This window comes from Ictidomys tridecemlineatus, chromosome 11 (assembly GCF_052094955.1).
Source record: "Ictidomys tridecemlineatus isolate mIctTri1 chromosome 11, mIctTri1.hap1, whole genome shotgun sequence".
In the NCBI taxonomy this organism is placed as follows: Eukaryota; Metazoa; Chordata; class Mammalia; order Rodentia; family Sciuridae; genus Ictidomys; species Ictidomys tridecemlineatus.
The window spans coordinates 116,775,441-116,791,627 of NC_135487.1; the positions used below are offsets into that span (position 1 = coordinate 116,775,441).

Consider the following 16,187-nt stretch of genomic DNA (forward strand, 5'->3'; position numbering starts at 1 on the left):
TTACTTTTTCTTAATAAATTTATTCACAAAAAGTGAGATTGCAGAGGGTATGGGGGCTGTACATGGGCAGGGGCCTGATAAGCTCTGTACACAGGGCTGGGAGACGAGGGAGTCTCCAGTGGAAGGGTACTTTTAATAAAAAAAATAATGGGAGCTACAACCACCCCCTCCCCCCTCCCCGATTAAAAAGACACAAAAATAGACGTCTCTGAGGTAAATGGGGAGCCTGGGGCTTAAGGGTGTTGAAAGGGTTTCACAGGTGCCGAGTTGGCTCCTGCATCAGTTGGTAGAACAGCACATAGCCTTCACTGGATGCCACTTGATTTTCACTTATAGGGGAGACACTAAGAAAAAGGGAGATGGGGAAAGAGTTGTAGTCATTCCTGTATATTTTATGCTCCCCACAAGACTTAAACTCAGATAATCCAGCAAGAGATCAGGAAAGACCCCCACTGCTCCTTTCACTGGGCCCTCTGAACTCCTGGGGTTACATGGAAGGGGAAGGTGTCAGGGCTGCAGTAGGAGTGGAGGCTGTTCTCACCGAGAGTCATTGTAGACATGCCAACCAGTCTGGCATCGGCACAGGGCTGTGTAGTGGCCATAGTGGACGCTGCCCGAGTGATTGCAGAGGGCATAAAGCTGGTAAACAGGACTTCCTATGGGGTTAGAGATGATCCAGTTCTATAACCATAGGTAAGCCCCCCTCCTAAGCTCCTCAGGACCTTCCCCACCAGACTCACCTGCTTTGTCACTGGCAAAATCCCCTAGGCTCAGTCGCTGTAGTGGGAAGTCTACACCTACTGAACTTTTCTTGATGGACCCTCGGGAGGTGGAGAATCGATTCAGATCTAAGCCCTGGTTAAGGAGCATTTGGGAGGTGGAGGGTCTCTAAGGGGAAGTGCAGCCCTAAATGCTGTTCCCCTTTTTCCCCCAAGAGAAGGCTGGATGGCAGGCTTTTCTAAGGAAAATTCAATTCCCAAATGGCCAGCCTCTGCAAACATACAGGGTGAGGAAAGAGAATGTATGGGAGTTATCCTAAGTGAAGTAAGAATTTGAGGATTAGGATATGGAGCACGAGGATTCGGGGGAATCTTTGTACTGTCAACTTTTTGGTACTTCGTGTTTTCTGCCGACATCGGTCACATACCTGAATAAATGCCAAACAGTGTTAAGTTAATGTGTTCTCTCCTCAGCTGGTTTTCTGACATCCCAAACCATACAAACTTAGAATGTTCTCCATTACTTCTGTATCCTCTGGGCCACACCCCTTTGCCCTTGGAGCACCGGGACACATCTGAGACCCCAACACGAATGCAGACATGTAATGGTTTTCCCCATACTAAGGAAACACGTGTACCCTTTTCTCCTTTTGGAGTTTCCCCAGTTCTCCCACCCTTATTATAGCCCCTGTGAACCTCCACATACTGGGGCATTCTCCAACTCTAGCTCTTCTTCCTTGGTGAAAAGGCTGAAACAATCTCGCAGAGACACTTTGCCCCCAGCAAATCCTTTCTGGAGGAAAAGGGGAAGTAAGGGTCAGCATGTTCTGAATTTTCTTTTCCTAGTCTTCATCAATCTAGGCTTCAGTTATACTCTAGAGACCCACAGGGTTCCCGCCCACACTCTGGGGGTGGGTAGGTTTGGATCATAGAACCTGTGTTCCTTCCACCCCTGGAATCCTCTGGAATCCCACCTTGGGGATGGGCAGGGACAGGTCACAAAAAACCTCGAAGGTCGTGGAGCGATACCCACAGGCCTGGCACTTGAGACAACTTTTCAACTGGCCCACAAACAGGTCTAGACAGAAGCAAAGGGGCAGGAGAAAAAGTCATTATTGGGTGCCTGACATGATTTCTTGAAATCCTGTCTCTTTATGCCCCTTTGCATGACTTTCCTTTTCTCACCATCAATACTCCTAACAAACTCTTCATACCATTTCACATCTTCATCATCCAGTTTTGTTTCCATACCCCTTGACAGAATCAATTTTTCCCCCAAGCCCAAGCCCCAAACTAGTTTTTCCCCATTGCTTTGCCCCATTTCATACCCACAATCTTGCTGTCCTCTCGCTCCAGGTAACGCTTCCACATTAGGTTGGCTCGATCATCATCACTACCATATAGATCAGAGAAGTAGGGAGCACTCATGAGACAGCAGGAAACAAGGCACCCCCAACACACTAAAATGATCCATAGAGCCTGTAGTTCATCCACACCCCAACTCTGCCTCCAAATTTATCTAGTTAAAGTCAAAGGAGTAATTCAGGAAAATTTCTGGGGAAATCCAAGGTGAAAGAAAAGATGGGAATACATACCGGGGAAGAACATGCTGTCTTCCTCCACCTGGCTTCAAGCCCTTTTTATATACTTTGTTATAATTATTCCCTCCTCTCTTGATTCTGTGATTCCCTGGCACTATCTTCTGTCTCTTTCTGTACTCCTCAGCCTACTTCCTTTTTCTACTGCCACACTTCTTCTCAGGGGATTTTCTTTTTAAAAAAATATTTATTTTTTAGTTTTAAGTGGACACAATATCTTTATTTTACATTTATGTGGTGCTGAAGATCGAAACCAGTGCCCCAAGCATGCTAGACAAGCACTCTACCACTGAGCCATGATCCCAGCCCCTCTCAGACGATTTTTTATTCTAAAGCATTTCCATGAACCCTACAGCTCTAATATGTATTTGTTTGTTTGTTTATTTATTTATTTTTGGTGATACAGGGGATTGAACCCAAGGGCTCGTGAGAGCTAGGCAAGCACTCTACCACTGAGTTACAATCCCAGCCCTATATATCTAATCTTAACAAGCTCAACTCTGTGAAGGATGAACACTGTTGATAAACTATTGGGGAGAGAAAGGAGGAGAAATAACCCTTACCTTAACTCGGGTTCTTCCAGTAGAGTCCCTCCTCGGCGAGGTGGAGAAGGAGCTGGACCATTGGCCAAGATTGGTGGAGCCCGGCGACCTCGTCTGTTGATTTCAAGATGCAGCCGCTCCATGAGGAGTTTCAGGAATTCCTGGGCATCCTGCTGGCTATAGCCAGACAGATAATATGGGAAACTGACCCCTTCCTTGTCCACAGATACTATCCCCTGCCCAGACATGGTTCCTACTTCCTGGATGGAGAACATCAAGGCTCAGAACAATGTTGCTGGGGTCCCTGTGTTGCACTACCCGCAAGACATGACCAGAGAGAAATCTATACCCTCCAGCTCTCCCACCTGTATCCAGAGAAGGAGGGAACATATTTCTGGAAGACGGCTCGGAATCGAGTAGGATTCACAGCTTCACAGGAGTCAGGATGCCAGAGGGCACCAATCACATCTGCAAAGGCTGTTGGGGTGAGATTAGGGAAGGGAAACAAAGGTTAATATCTGAAAGATGCAGGCAAAAGGACATCTGGAGGGTAGAAAACAACCGCTAGGAAAGTAGGCAGTGGGAAAAATGGATACAACTGTTAGACTGATGGGTTGGAGGTCATGAGCACTGGCAGATGGACCTGCAAGGGGTTTGGGGAAAAATAAATAGAGGAAGCAGGAGGAGTTGTCCTACCTTCAGTAAGCTCTTGGGCTCGGCCCCCTCCAGGTACCTCTTGCCGGAAGTCCCTTCGTAGACAGAAGTCTCGAAGAGGCCGAGTGCTGCTCAAACACTGCAGCACAGCATTCAGGAAGCACTGGGAAGCAGCAGAGATACTGCCATTACCTCTCCCGGAAACTCAGGAGCGCTTCAGTGCTCTCCTTCTACATGCCTTCCCCAATTCCCCAAGTTCTCTCCACCCCCAATATTATTTCACATTTCCTTTTAGAAAGGAGGAACAGAATGGCTCTTACTGTATTTCCCAGATTTCGGAGGCCAACATGACCAGAGCCCAGAAGCAGCGTATGATGAGCCTGAAATATCAGGGTACAGTCAGCAGTTTCCCATATATCCACTTTAATCTTCTAATAGCATGCTGCCTGCTGCCTCCCCCACCCTATACGTGCCCAAACTCTACCCTCTCCCTCACTGTCTCCCTACCTCACTGGTCATGAGCAGTAAGCCCATCACAGCTGAGTGTACCACAGACTCAGCCATGGCTGTCCCACCTATTCCCCACTTACTCCTCTGCCCAGCTAGACGGCGCTGCAGCTCCTGGGGCAACTCCCCAAGCACTGGCATGGTTGCCCAGCTGCTCCTCACCCCCACCTTGCTACCTCCAAAGCCCCCTCCTGCCCCCGTGGCCCTTTCCTGCACCCTCTCTTGCAGGCACCAACTGCAACCAGCCTAGCTCACTTAGCTAGGGAAATGGGCAACCACATTAGCTCAGATGTTCTGAACCCACCCCTCTTCAACTCCAGAGATTAATTAGGCCTAGGCAGAGTCCTAAGAGAGAAAATGCAGTAAGGGAAAGGAAGAGCCTGGGGACCCAAAGAAGTATTCTAAATAGTTGGGTTAATTCCCTGGGGACCAAAATGGCACACCATGCTGGGGACTCACAGACAACCCAGAAAAGGGTTTAGAAGGGCCCAGAAGTAAGGGAGAGGAGAAGATCCACTGCTATAAGGAACTTAGGAAAAAAAGGGACAGGAAAATCACATGATGACAAGAAAGCCGGAGGCATAAAGGTATAGGAGCTTGGAAGGCCACGTGTGTTGGCAATTCCTCACCATCTTGTCATCAGAGTAGAAAGGCTCAGAGGGCCGGGCAGATATCATGTGGAAGGAGCCATGGGAAGTGGGGGGCTCTGTCCGTATGCTCAGCAGGGTCGGGGGTCCAGGAAAGCCCCCAAGACGGCGGAGAGAAGTGCTACGTCTCAAAGTGGGTGGCTCAGGCCGGAGTGCCAAGCGGCTGAGTGCAGCCCCCAGCTCTCCAGTGCCACGATGCCCTCCCAAGGCAATCCCCATTGGACGTAAGTCCCCACTGCTCACAGACTTGGAACGGGCTAGGTTGGTCCGGGATGGGATGGGCAGAGCCACAGTTGGGGGTGGTGAGCCAGGCAGGGGAACCCCATGATCTGCCCGAAGGGGGCCTCTGGGACGAGGGCCTGAGGTCCGACCCCGTCCAAGCTCCAGTTTCTTGAGCCGTTCATCAGGGGGACCTGGCCGAGGAGGCAAAGGTCGTAACATAGGGTTTGGCCCAGGGGCTGGGTTGCGGCGCTCCTTGCTGCGGGCCCGGGGGGCAAATTGTAGCTTAGATCCCACTCGGGGTTGGACATTGACAGGTGGTTCTCGGGTCCTGCCCAGGCGGTGCTCAGAGGCCTGGGGCATTGTGGACACCACAGGCTGGACCTGGGAGGAGAAGAGGCGGTCAGCATCTGAATTATGGAGGGAGATGAGACCCTAGGCTACCATATTAGTTTGAACATGCACTGAAGACACAAGTCATGTCTATCAGATTAGTCATTATATTCCCAGGACCTAGGAGTGTTTGCCACGAAGAAAATACTTAGTAGCCCTTGAGTAAATAAATGAAGGAAAGATAGCAGCTCATGACTTTGACCCTTTCAATACCCCCACTCTTTCCCTAGAGAATACAACTTTACTAAAAAGCCTGTGCTAATCAATTGTCTTAATAATCCAAAACTCATAAAAAGAGGTCTTATACCTGGCTAGTCAAGTGGGGTGTACCCTGGTCCTGTGGTTAAATTCAAGTATGGATGCAAGAATAACTCCTCAAAAGACAGCATTCCACCCTCAAATCCCTGCCCCTCCGGGTTGCAAATGAAGCAAACTAAATGGGTGATTTGCGACCCATTCCCTCCCCCACCTACAAGCTCCGACATGGTGTTGGGGCTCAGGGGTCAAAAACTGGAGATGCAGGACGAACAACTCTTGACCCCTAATCTCTGCACCTCACCCACCACAGCAGGGTTTTACCCGGGTCCGCCCCCCTCGAGGGCAAAAAGGCCGAGACCGCTGATTGGCTACAGGGTCCGGCGGCGTATTCCCTGCGGTCTAGGAATGTTGTCCCTCCAGCCCAGTTCTCCCAGGCCCCGCAGGGCCCCACGAGCCTCTGCCTTTGTGGAGAACCCTCTGGGGTCTGGAGCACTCTTCCCTCAGCTTCCCCTCCCCCGCCATAACACCCCGGCCCGTACCTGTCCCCCTGCGAGGTGGCAGGGGAGGCCAGCCAGGGCCAGACTCCAGCTCAGGGTCACCCCCTCCTACCCCCGTGCAGCCCCCCCGACGGCCGGGCTGCAGCTTTAGCCGCAGCTGTTGCCCAGATCTCTCCCGCCGCAAGGGCCGCCGCCATCTTTGTTGGTCCCACCCGGCCACCGGCCACCAGCTTCACAGTCTCTCAAGGCGCCTGCGCACCCACACTCTAAATCCTGCCTCCCCCTCTGCGTTTGCGTGAGCCCGCCCCCACGGCTCCTGGGCCGACACCATGGAAACGCTGCCAACTTTAGAACCGCTAGTTCCCAGCCCTGCTCTGAGTGGTCTTTAAACCATCGCTCCAAAGCAAGTTCCGAGGTCCAGACTTCTGTCATCCCGTCCTGGGAAAATTCAAGAATGGCCGAGAAGCTTGTAACACAGATCAGGGCGGGTGCTAGAGTGACAAGCTGCAGGCCTGGGTCCAGATAGCAGACGACCAACAGCGAAGCATCTAGTACTCCACATAGGGATAGGAAGATCCCTAGAGGGCAGGGAATGCTGGATCTGCAAAACCATTCTTCAACCTTCTTGCAGGCGTAAGCAGTAGGGAAAAGCATGGCATGCTGCTAAAGGACAAAGCAGATCTCAGCAGCAGGGAGAGCAGTCAGATTTTCTTTAATTCCCTAGCTCCTGATCAAAGCATACTCCATTCCCCACTTCCTCCCAACCTACTGTGTCTGTTCAATATGCCTCTGGTTTTAGCTGCTCACCTTCTGTTAAAAGCCACCAACGAAAACGACAGGTTACCATGGGAAGCAGCTTTATTGATGGGTTGTCAACAGAAATCAAAAAGGCTATGTACTCATTTTCAGCTACTCCCTATGCCACCAGGATTGAGGCCTCCATTGCTCTACCTGGAAAGGGAATATAAATTGCCTCTTCATTTTCTAAAGCAAGTCTTTCCCCTCCCTGTGCAGCCTAACTTAAAAATTCAGTGACAATACTGTGTGTATGTTGTTTTCATCAATAATGCCTGCTGCAGCAACTTAGAAACAACCAAAGGTGGAAGAGCGATAGGGAGAAGTGATCAGATGAGTAAGAAGAGTGATGCACAAGAAAGGAATGTAGCCACTGTCCTGCCTCAGTGGCTGGATCCTTCACTGGTTGCATTTCTCTTTGTGCTGGATCACACCCTTCTGAATCAGATCAGGAATTTCCACTGCCAGCCATGGACCCAGCTGCAATACAAGGGAGACCCCGTGAGATTACTACCACCCAGTTAATGCCTCTTGTTCCATCAGAAGCTCCTTCCTGGAGAGAGATTCTGGGGGAATGTGCCCAAGAGACATCACTATTATTCCTTGTTTACCCTCAGTTACTTTTCCAGGGCCTAACCCCAACACCTCCCCTTCCTATACCAAGTATACCAGACTTACCCCCAGGGCCATGAGATGAGCTAGTCCAAACTTGGGCACATTCCTGGCCCACAAGGGTTTGAAGTGATCAGTCAGGCATATTTTGCCACCCCTGTGAGAGGTATGAGAGAAAGAGATTGATATGCAAAATTCACCAAAATGCACAGCAGCCTCTGGGAACACAAGAAGACCACCAGTGCTCAAAACTAAGAACAAAGTCACCTAAGTACTTTGCCCAGGCTTAAATCCCTCTAAGCGAGTAGACTCAGAAAAATTTCTGCCTTGAGAGTTCTTCCCTAAGTCCTTCTCCATCTCATTTTCAGTCCTACCTGTACATCTTGGCTGTTTTTCCATCCAGCTCAGGGACTGCAATTTCTGGAGCAGTAGTGGGATATGTGATAGGAATCTGGAGGAATTATAGAACCTTAATAAAACAGAATTAGGCTAGATAGGAACTACTCTAATCAAACACACATATTTCTTTTCTTTCTTTCTCTCTCTTTAATCTTCCCACACATTTCTTGGTTGAATTGAAATGTTCAGCAAACTTCCCCAGCAGCTTCGACATGCCAGGATTCCTGATATGGAGATTAAAAGCTATAAATAATGCTTGCTTCAAACCTCAACTTCCCCCCCCCCCATTTGTAAAGTTTTCTTTGGTTTCTTCAAGAAAGATTAGCTTGTTAATAGTCATCTGATCTCTCCCCTTCCACTAACCTTCATATTTCCCACTTCATCACACTTACATCAAATTCGATGTCAAACTCATATTTGAGGAGGTCATGGATGTACCAGCATTTTCCAAACCACCTGTAATAAAGACCAAATCTCAGTTAAATTTGCCTATCCCTCTTTTACTCAAATGATATCTTGGCTTAGGGCTAAACTGGGAGACTCATCTCCCAGGTTGGGGAAATCTGGGGCTATAGAATTACAGATAGCTAACCTGACACAAGGCAGTTCCAGCAGTGGATTTTGGGATACCAAACTGCACAAGCCAGGTAAGACTCCCATCCCCCACCTCCTAAGAGGGTATACCTACCGGGTACCTTCCTTGTTGGACTCCAGACGGAACCAATCATTGTCTGCATTCTTGTTGTTCTCTACATACTAAAAGCAGAGAATGAAATCTTTGAGGGGAAAATTAGAGCCACGGGCATTCCCTCTCCCCACAAAAGAAAATTATGATTACTTCTCTCTCAGTACATTTACCAAATTTTTATGACATAAGTAAAACTAAAGACAAGGCTACCCTGGTAAGTTGGGGACTTGCCCAGAGCAAAGAATAGAAGACTTGGGTTCCATTCAATTTAATAGGCACAAAAGATGTAAAGATATCATCTGGATTCTTTTCTTATTTCTGATAGTATCTGCCCTCAGCCCACAACTCACCTTATGGTATACTCCCTTCCTGGAGGGCCTTAAGCAGTCCTGGATTCCACTAGCACCCACATGCTGATAACTACCAGATCTTTTATTTTTAGTCCAGATCTTTCCTCAGAAATTTGGACTTAAGTATACAACTGTATCTTCAAATTTCGACCTTTAATTTGAATATTCCTGAAACTTGGCACTTCCACCTGGTATTACAGTATTTCTTCAGACCTGTTTCTCATCCTGCATTCTCAATCTCAGGTTGAGGTGTTAGCATTCATTTAGTCAATGAAGCCAAAAACCTGGGAATTATCCTTGACCTTTTTGATACTGGGATTTAACTCAGAGCTACTTTACTACTAAGCTATGTCCCCAGTCCTTTTTATTTTTGAGACAGGATCTCACTAAATTGTTTATGGCCTCACTAAATTGCTGAAGCTGGCCCCGAACTTGTGACCCTCCTGGCTTAGCCTCCTGTGTAGTTGGAATGATAGGTGTGTGCCACCATGCCTGGCTGGATATTCTTCAAATCTACTTCTCCTTTCTGTTATGACCACACTGCCTCATTTAGATCGTCATCTTTCTTTCACTTGGATTAATGACAGCCTCCTAACTTTTCTTCTACCTTTAACCTTAACCCTGGTCAATTGTATTTTTCTCTGTGTCACTGACCTACACCCAAATCTGGTCATGTAACTTATCAGCTTAAAATCCTTTAAAGGCATCCCAACGCCTCCAAATAAAATTCAAACTAGAGTGATGGGTGGCACACACTTAATAATCCCAGCTACTTGGGGAGACTAAGGCAGGAGGACGGCAAGTTGTAAGCCAGCCTGTGTAACTTACAGAGATCTTGTCCCAAAATAAAAAATAAAAAGGGGGCTGGGGATATAGCTCAGTCAGTAGAGTGCTTGCCTCACATGCACAAGGCCCTGGGTTCAATCCCCAGCACCACAAAAAAATTAAAAATAAACAAAAAAATAAAGGTGGGAGCGATGGCTGAGGATGTCACTCAGTGGTAGAGTGCCCTAGGGTTCAATCCCTAGTACCACAAAATAAAATTCAAGTGCTCAAATCTATTTCCCCAGCCTTGTTTACTTCCTGCCTCTATCTGAATCTCTAGCAACTCTGAACTATTTGTTTCTTTATAAACATCATGCCACATAGAACTTATATTCCTTTGCTTATGATGTTCTCATGTCTTAAGCATCCTTCTCCCACCTCTATGTTCTATTAATTAGCATTACTTATATTTTCCTTTAAATCTCAGCCCAAACATTACTGTTCTCAGGAAGCCTTCCTTGACCAAACTCAAGCTCGATTAGATATTGCTTCTCATGCTTTCAGACCATCCTGGCCATTTCTTTCTCCCTATTTAAACACTGTATGATACTGTTTCTGTCTACCACGGTAGGCTCCTCCTTACTCGGTTTTGTTTCCCCTTTTTAGACCCAAGGGACAATAATGATATTGAGATTTTACACACACACACACACACTGAATGAATACATGAGTAGGATATCTGCTGAGAACACTATGAAAGATTTTCTTCCCTTTTCATAATATGAAGATTAGCTGATAAGATGGCTCATTTCTAACTATTTCTAAAATAGTTATCCAACTATTGTGTGCCTCACATTGGGTATAGAGAGACATTCGATCCAACTCTCAACAACTAACACCTACTTGAATTTTCAGTCCTAACGTGTTTTTCTTCGTTACGGAGAATGAAAGAGGGAGCAGAGAGATGCGTTGGGATTTAAGGGCCCAACAAATACTTCTGACCACCACTTTTACATCCCCTAGGACAAACACCTGGAGCAGGAGAGACACGTCACCTTCCGGGTAGGTGTAAGCTTAAAATACTGCTGTCTTTAGCTATAAGATATAGTCCCACTTTTACTAATCTGAGTCTTTCTTTCCAGCTTCCCGTCATTCTTCCTAAACCACCCAGCCCAGCAAACCGTCCCATTTCTCTGAATTTAGAAGTTAAAATTAAAAACCGGAAGCGGCTTCCACACGGAGCCTATTCCTGAGAACACCTGATTACCTGCAAGCCCTTTGCTACGCGGCCGATCATAAAGCACAACTGACCCGGATAAGAGACTGGTATTCCTCCTTTAGTCGCTGTACCCACAACTCCCGATCTCGGGGTCCGGCATTAGTTTTCAGCACTGGAATCTCAGACACAACACGCCGTGTGGCCTCGTCCGCCATCTTGGATCAGGGCGCAAGAGTAATGCGGAAGTGGTGTTGTCTGTAACTTACGCTCGGGCGCCGCCATCTTTACTATGGGAAGAGGAGGAATAGGATTGCCTTAAGACTTTTCTGAATGCAATCTTTTTTTTCTTGTAAGGAAGACAAATGTGCTATCTGGTTACCCGCTTGTGATGCGTCAGGAAGAACGAAATAGAAACGGATTGCTCTGTCCTGAATATGTCACCTATCACTAAATCACCAGAAACGGCTCGGAGAAGGACTTCCGCTCATGCTCAGAAGAAACAATCAGGAAAACGATTCCCAAACCTGGAGCGTTTTTCCAATTTCAGGCTCTTCTAGGCACCCTTCTAGGAACTGCCTTCCCCAAACACGCAATTCTGCTTCAAAGCTTCCTTACCTTAAGTATTGTCCAGCTGAATACCAGAGGCCAAAGCAGTTATCCAATATAAGTGTGTTGAACTCATAATTATCAGAAACCATGCAAAATCAATGTATAATATACAGTCCCTGCCCTGAAGGATTAATATAATCGAATTAGAGAATTATTAGTAAGTTAAAAGGACTTTAGAAGTTACCAGAAGACTTGCCTTAGTCTATCCTAGAAGAGGTATTCACTGGTTGAGCACTAGACATTTTTGGTAATTAACCAGTAAAGAATGTCTCTCTATACCCAATGTGAGGCACACAATAATTTCTCAGTCATCCTTTGCAAAAATTTTTTATCTTCAGTTAGTTTTAAAATTTAAACACATTTGGGGCTGGGGATGTGGCTCAAGCGGTAGCGCGCTGGCCCTGGCATGTGTGCGGCCTAGGTGCGATCCTCAGCACCACATACAAACAAAGATGTTGTGTCCCCCGAAAACTAAAAAATAAATATTAAAAAATTCTAAAAAAAAAAAAATTTAAACACATTAATTTTGGTTTTAAATATCTTAAAGTGAATCAGTCCAGCCTGTGGTAGTAATTCTAGATCAAATTCTATAATTCATCAAATTCTTTAGTCCATCTATAAATGTGATGAGCATTCTGTATCTTGTCTAATTGCCCTGGCTGAAACTTTCAGTACAATAGTGTATACAAATGTTGAGAGTAGACATCTTTGTCATGTTCTGCTGTTAGAAAGAAACTCAATCTTTCCAGTATGATATTAGCTGCAAGTTTTTTCATAGATATCTTTAATCATGTTGAGAAAGTTCCCTTCTATTTCTAGTGTTTAGAGTTTTGTTTTGTTTTTAAAGTCACAAATGGATGTTGTTTTTTTCCAAATGCTTTTCTGTGTTCCTTGAAATGACAGTTTTCCCACCTCTGTTTTCTTTTCTTTTTTTTTTTTTAAAGAGAGAGTGAGAGAAGAGAGAGAGAGAGAGAATTTTTTAATATTTATTATTTTTTAGTTATTGGCGGACACAACATCTTTGTTGGTATGTGGTGCTGAGGATCAAACCCGGGCCGCATGCATGCCAGGTGAGCGCGCTACCGCTTGAGCCACATCCCCAGCCCCTCTATTTTTTATCTATCAATTTCTTTCCTTTTCCCACTCTTTTCCCCCGCTAAGCACTGGGGTTTGAACCCAGGAATGCTCTTTGTTAAACCACGATGCAAAGTAAAGACCACCTATTCCAATTTTAAATCAAATTAAAGCAAGCTTGTAACTCTGGCCAGCCAGGACTGTCTTGTCAGAAATCCATGGGTTAGAGGACAGTACCTCAGCTCTCTAGGAGCGTGGTTTTTATAGCACAAAAAGTTTCAAAAGGGGGGGGGGTGTCTTGAGAACATACAGATAACAGGATTTTGACACACAGCAGATAGTAGGTTAATGATCTAAATGGTTCAACACTTCAAGTTAGGGAGTAAATTTAGATCCCAATACCAGAATTTATGAGGCACTGCTAAGGTTTCAGAGAGGGCTGTTATCTGGTCAGGGAAAGCCAGGCATGGTTGAGTTCAAGGCACAGGCAGGCATTCCAAGCAAGTTAGAAATTGCAGTAATTTATACTAAAACAGAAATTAACTTTTCGTGACTTTGTGATGAGATGGCTCCTAATCTTAAGGTGGAATTAGGCTGGGTTTCTCACTCTACCCTGAGCTACATCCCCAGCCCTTGTCTAAGTTGCCAGGCTAGTCTAAAACTTGTGAGTCTCCTGCTTCAGTCTATTGAGTAGCTGGATTTTTTTTTTTTTTTAAGGTGATTGAAGCCAAGGGATGGTTATACTGAGCTACAAACTCAGTTTTTGTTGTTTTGTTTCTTTTTTTGACACAGGTCTAAGTTGCTGAGGCTGGCCCTGATTTGCAGTTTTCCTGCCTCAGCCTCCCAAATCACTAGGATAACAGGTATGTGCCATCTGTCTGAATGGCAGTGACAAAATTCTTGGCATTTTAAATGAATTTAGAGTACTGAGCTTGGACACATAGTATTCCAGAAATCCGAAATATTATGTAAATGAAATCAGTATCCCTTAAGTGGAGAAACAATGTTGCAAACATCTACATTTTCACAGAGGAAAATTCTAGATGGGGATTATGAAAGTCAAAAAACTAAGATTATTGATTCTTAGTAAAGTTTTAATGGTTATTAAAGAGTGATTTGTGGGGTCTGGGAATGTAGCTCAGTTGGTAGAGTGTTTGCCTCACATGCACAAGGCCAAAGTTCGATCCCCAGCACCAAAAAAATAAATAAATAAATAGTGATTTATGAGTTGGGTTCGATGGCACATACCTCTAATCTCAGCTACTTGGGGGGCTGAAGCAGGAAGATCTCATGTTTGAGGCCAGCACGGACAATTTAGTGAGACCTTGCCTCAGATAAGAAACAAAAAATGGTCTGGAAATGTGGTTCAGTGGTAGAAGGTCCCTGGGGTTAAATCCCCAGAAACATACACACACAGTGATTTATTAGCAGTGAGATTAAAAATCAATGATCTCCAGAATCCCTCAAAAATGGTTCATTACCATATGATTTAGTCCCCCAAATTGTCAGCTCTACCTTTCCTTCAAACCTTTTGCAGGTATCCTTTTCTCAGCCTACAACACTCCTGTGGCTCAAGGTGATTGGCCTCTTGTCTTTCAGACTGCACCTCCTTAAAGATAAACTTCACTGATTATTAATTTTTCTGTCACAACATTCTGTTCTTTTCCTTCATATCACCTATCTCAATTTAGAATTTTATATTTGTACACCCATGTAGATGGTGAGCACCACAAAAACAGACCTTATCTGTTTACCACTGATTTTCTTATGCTATATGGGTATCACAATAAATGCTTAACATATATTGACTAAATGCCTCTCTTTTCTTGGCAGTACTGGGGATTGAGCCCAGGGACACTCTACCATGGAGCTACACCCCCAGCTTTTTTTCATTTTTTATTTTGAGATTCTGAAACAGGGTCTGGGTTGCTGAAGCTGACATGGAATTTGGGATCCTCCTGCCTTGGCCTCTCCAGTTGCTGTATTACAAGTGTGTGCCACCACACCCAGTTACTTTTCCTTTCTTGCCAATGTAACTAGATTAGCAGATGAGAACATCATAGAGGCAGTGTACCTTGCTTTCAGAAAAATCTGCCAGTTTTTCTGATGTTATTTAAGAAAGTTGGAAAATAAAGAGTTAGAATATAAGGTAATTTTTACTTAATTGAACAACCAATCAAAGGAAAATTAAATTCTAATTAGCTGGTGAAATTGATGAGACAGGGCTGTTTTTATCATGACTTTTAAAATAATCACTGTCTTGGACCAAGTCATCCCCATGGGGGCAGCATAGAGTTGTTGATAAAAAGCATGTTGAATTGCTGAAACCTGATGAAAATTGTTTATATGTATATTATTTAAAGATAATAAACAGATAATATTTTCCAAGTACCAGGCCCTGTGCTAACACTTTATATACATTATTTAACATAAATAATACCTCTGAGGTGGATATTACATTTCTCAGATGAGAAAGGAAGCTGAGTTAAGAACTTGCCCAGTCAAATTAGTGCCAGAGCTGGGGAATTAATCAAAGGGAACAAGTTAAAGAGACTTTTGGATAGCAGATCATTAGGATTTTTTTTTTTAAAAAGAGAGTGAGAGAGAATTTTTAATATTTATTTTTTAGTTCTCGGCGGACACAACATCTTTGTTGGTATGTGGTGCTGAGGATTGAACCTGGGCCGCACGCATGCCAGGTGAGCACGCTACCGCTTGAGCCACATCCCCAGCCCCAGATCATTAGGATTCAACAAACGAATTTGGCCCCTGTGCTTCCATTCAGGAGCGAGGAGACACCAGAAAGGCTTACAGCTTACAACATTCACTGACATTAGGAGTTGGTATGATGCCTGAGTTAAAATGAGTAACTGGAGCATCTTAGTTAATGGGAACCAAAAAATACAGCAGATTGGCAGGTTATTAAGTCCCTGTAGGACAACACTCGAGCAAAGCCCAGGGCGGGGGATGTAACTCAGTGGTAGAACACTTGCCTAACCAGCACCAGAGCTTGAGGCCCCGGGTTCCATCTTCAGTACCACAAACAGAATTAAAGAATACAATCCAAGCCTGGGGGAGTAGCTTGGAGGTAGAGTGCTTGATTAACTTGTGAAGCCCTGAGTTCAATCCTCAGCAAAATTGGGAGAGTGGGAGTAAAGCCCTGGCAGAACACAAGGATCAGAATGTGCATGGAAGGGTCATGAAACTACTTGTGACAATGAGCTAACAGAATACAGACTTCTTTAAGGGAATGCTTGGTATGAAAAAATATTAATTCTGGTGAAGCAGAGAAGCAGCATAGACTGATAGATTGGGACAAGTAGATACAAAACAGGACTAACAAACTTAAGTTATAGAAAGATTTTTCTGGCTAGGCAGTGGTGTGTGCTTGTAATCCCAGTGAGAGGGCAGGATAAATACATAAGGCAAGAAATGAGGTTTTTCTTTTGACTAAACAGATCATGTATAGTTTAAGCCAAGGAGGAGTAGCTGTCTGGCTGTGGCTAACAAAAAACCCAAAACTGTGAAATATTTTTCTCAGTAATGAGCATGAGTGTCCACCTTTATGTGATTGCTCCTTATTAGTACTTACTCCATTCCACTCCAGGAAATCTGCTCAGCTCTTTACTGGCACAATGATCT

General features: G+C 45.1%; 2 protein-coding genes across 6 annotated transcripts in view; both read right to left on the reverse strand.

The window, feature by feature from the left end:
• On the reverse strand, positions 1-6,975 carry Usp21 (ubiquitin specific peptidase 21). Of its 3 annotated transcripts, XM_078027146.1 has the most exons (13): positions 6,008-6,059; positions 4,650-5,281; positions 3,834-3,893; positions 3,556-3,676; positions 3,225-3,336; positions 2,881-3,036; positions 2,048-2,112; positions 1,694-1,797; positions 1,426-1,512; positions 1,076-1,147; positions 741-855; positions 542-656; positions 1-344 (listed from the first exon to the last, which is right to left on the reverse strand). In XM_078027146.1, exons 1-13 carry the CDS (start codon positions 6,057-6,059, stop codon positions 254-256), a joined length of 1,782 nt encoding a protein of 593 aa, XP_077883272.1. In that variant the 3' UTR covers positions 1-253. The 3 variants fall into 3 exon arrangements, with proteins under 3 accessions (XP_077883272.1, XP_021576820.2, XP_021576819.2); XM_021721145.3 differs by lacking the exons at positions 1-344; positions 542-656; positions 741-855; positions 6,008-6,059 and adding an exon at positions 6,842-6,975 and having other exon boundaries at positions 870-1,147; positions 1,655-1,797; positions 4,650-5,270; XM_021721144.3 differs by lacking the exons at positions 1-344; positions 542-656; positions 741-855; positions 6,008-6,059 and adding an exon at positions 6,077-6,819 and having other exon boundaries at positions 870-1,147; positions 1,655-1,797; positions 4,650-5,270.
• The window catches only part of Ufc1 (ubiquitin-fold modifier conjugating enzyme 1), a 14,165-nt gene continuing 4,852 nt past the window's right edge, over positions 6,875-16,187 (reverse strand). For 2 of the 3 annotated variants that reach the window (XM_040287298.2, XM_005341838.5), the window contains exons 2-7: positions 10,955-11,149; positions 8,529-8,596; positions 8,233-8,296; positions 7,816-7,892; positions 7,508-7,598; positions 6,875-7,309 (exon numbers count right to left, since the gene is read on the reverse strand). In XM_040287298.2, coding sequence (XP_040143232.1) covers positions 7,229-7,309; positions 7,508-7,598; positions 7,816-7,892; positions 8,233-8,296; positions 8,529-8,596; positions 10,955-11,077 — 504 coding nt within the window. In that variant the 5' untranslated portion in view covers positions 11,078-11,149 and the 3' untranslated portion in view covers positions 6,875-7,228. Of the gene's footprint in view, positions 7,310-7,507; positions 7,599-7,815; positions 7,893-8,232; positions 8,297-8,528; positions 8,597-10,910; positions 11,150-16,187 lie in introns of those variants that run through there. The other variant, XM_013365962.3, reaches the window with a different exon arrangement.

Coding starts and splice junctions, on each gene's coding strand:
- Usp21 (XM_078027146.1), bottom strand. CDS start 6,059: ATGGCGGGGGAGGGGAAGCTGAGGGAAGAGTGCTCCAGACCCCAGAGG. Junction 3,677..3,833: donor TCCGAAATCTGGGAAATACA/GTAAGAGCCATT, acceptor GCTGCTTCCCAG/TGCTTCCTGAATGCTGTGCT. Junction 657..740: donor TTTTGCCAGTGACAAAGCAG/GTGAGTCTGGTG, acceptor CTAACCCCATAG/GAAGTCCTGTTTACCAGCTT.